General features: G+C 49.8%; 1 protein-coding gene across 1 annotated transcript; it reads left to right on the top strand.

Moving 5' to 3' along the window:
• Positions 1–3: 3 nt before the first annotated feature.
• On the top strand, positions 4–1,295 carry LOC131214767 (cadherin EGF LAG seven-pass G-type receptor 2-like; the record flags this gene model as incomplete). The annotated part of the gene is given in 5 exon segments (XM_058209098.1): positions 4–211; positions 441–743; positions 823–1,002; positions 1,005–1,154; positions 1,221–1,295. Coding segments are annotated over 5 exon segments (916 nt in total), but the record flags the coding sequence as incomplete, so codon positions are not given.
• Between the last annotated feature and the right edge of the window lie 99 nt (positions 1,296–1,394).

Genomic DNA, 1,394 nt, shown 5'->3' with positions numbered 1-1,394 from the left:
AACCCCTACGAAGGATGTCGTCCAGAATGTGTTCTCAACTCGGATTGCCCATCGAACAGAGCTTGCCTTAGAAACAAATGTCAGGATCCGTGTCCGGGAACTTGTGGACAAAATGCTGTCTGTCAGGTGGTCAACCACTTGCCATCGTGTACCTGCCTCCCGGGCTTTGAAGGAGATCCTTTCAGATATTGTAATATTCAACAAAACGAGCGTAAGAAACTTTATTTCTGTGGCTTGAGCCAGCTTTTGATCCTGCTTCACACGACCTTGCTTAGATCTTCAGCGATCATTCCTGTTTTCTACCACGACTCTTTGACGATCAGACTTCCAAAGACGCATTATGACTTCGCCAATCCTTTCCCCCAAGCATTGCTTTCTGCTGTATGTTCCGGTTGCCCAATCCCAACCAACTACTCTCTACTCCTCAACAGCGGAAAAAGTATACGTGAATCCTTGCCAGCCAAGTCCTTGTGGCCCGAACAGTCAATGCCGAGAGGTTAACGGGCAGGCAGTTTGCTCTTGTCTGCCTACTTATATCGGCTCTCCCCCCGGATGTCGCCCCGAGTGCGTTGTGAGCTCCGAATGCGCCCTGGATAAGGCCTGCGTTAACCAGAAGTGCGTTGACCCATGCCCTGGAACATGTGGAACCAATGCTCGATGCAATGTGAATAACCATAGCCCCATTTGCTCGTGCCAATCCGGATACACTGGAGATCCGTTCACTAGATGCTACCTTATACCACGTAAGATCTCAAACTGCTCTTCGCTCTTGCAGTCGATCATGAATCCAACCCTACTTGGCTCCTTTCTCTCACTAAACAGCTCCTGTGCAAGATACCCCAATCGTTGTGAGGAATCCATGCGTTCCTTCTCCGTGCGGTCCTAATTCGCAATGTCGCGATATAAATGGATCTCCATCCTGTTCATGTTTGGCCAACTACATTGGATCTCCTCCCAATTGTCGACCGGAGTGCTCGATCAACTCGGAATGTCCTAGTAATCAGGCTGCATGAACGAAAAGTGTCGAGATCCGTGTCCCGGGTCGTGTGGCATCAATGCAAGATGCAACGTAATCAACCACACTCCAATATGCACCTGCGAGGAAGGCTACACAGGAGATCCTTTCACAAGTTGCCGTCCAATGCCTCCCCCACGTAAGAATCGCACGTCTCCCTACTCAGCCTTAGATCTCTTGATAACACAATCACTTCCCTCAACAGCGCCAAAATCGTTAGGTGACGATCCGTGCAATCCATCGCCTTGTGGAGCGAACGCACAATGCAACGATGGTGTTTGTACATGCTTGCCAGAGTACCAAGGAGATCCTTATCGTGGCTGCAGACCAGAGTGTGTACTGAACTCTGACTGCGCTAGAGATAGGGCTTGTATTCGCA

Source organism: Anopheles bellator, unplaced genomic scaffold (assembly GCF_943735745.2).
Source record: "Anopheles bellator unplaced genomic scaffold, idAnoBellAS_SP24_06.2 scaffold02396_ctg1, whole genome shotgun sequence".
NCBI lineage: Eukaryota > Metazoa > Arthropoda > Insecta > Diptera > Culicidae > Anopheles > Anopheles bellator.
The sequence above is the reverse complement of the archived record's forward strand: the minus strand, read 5'-3'. Positions and strand labels throughout refer to the sequence as shown.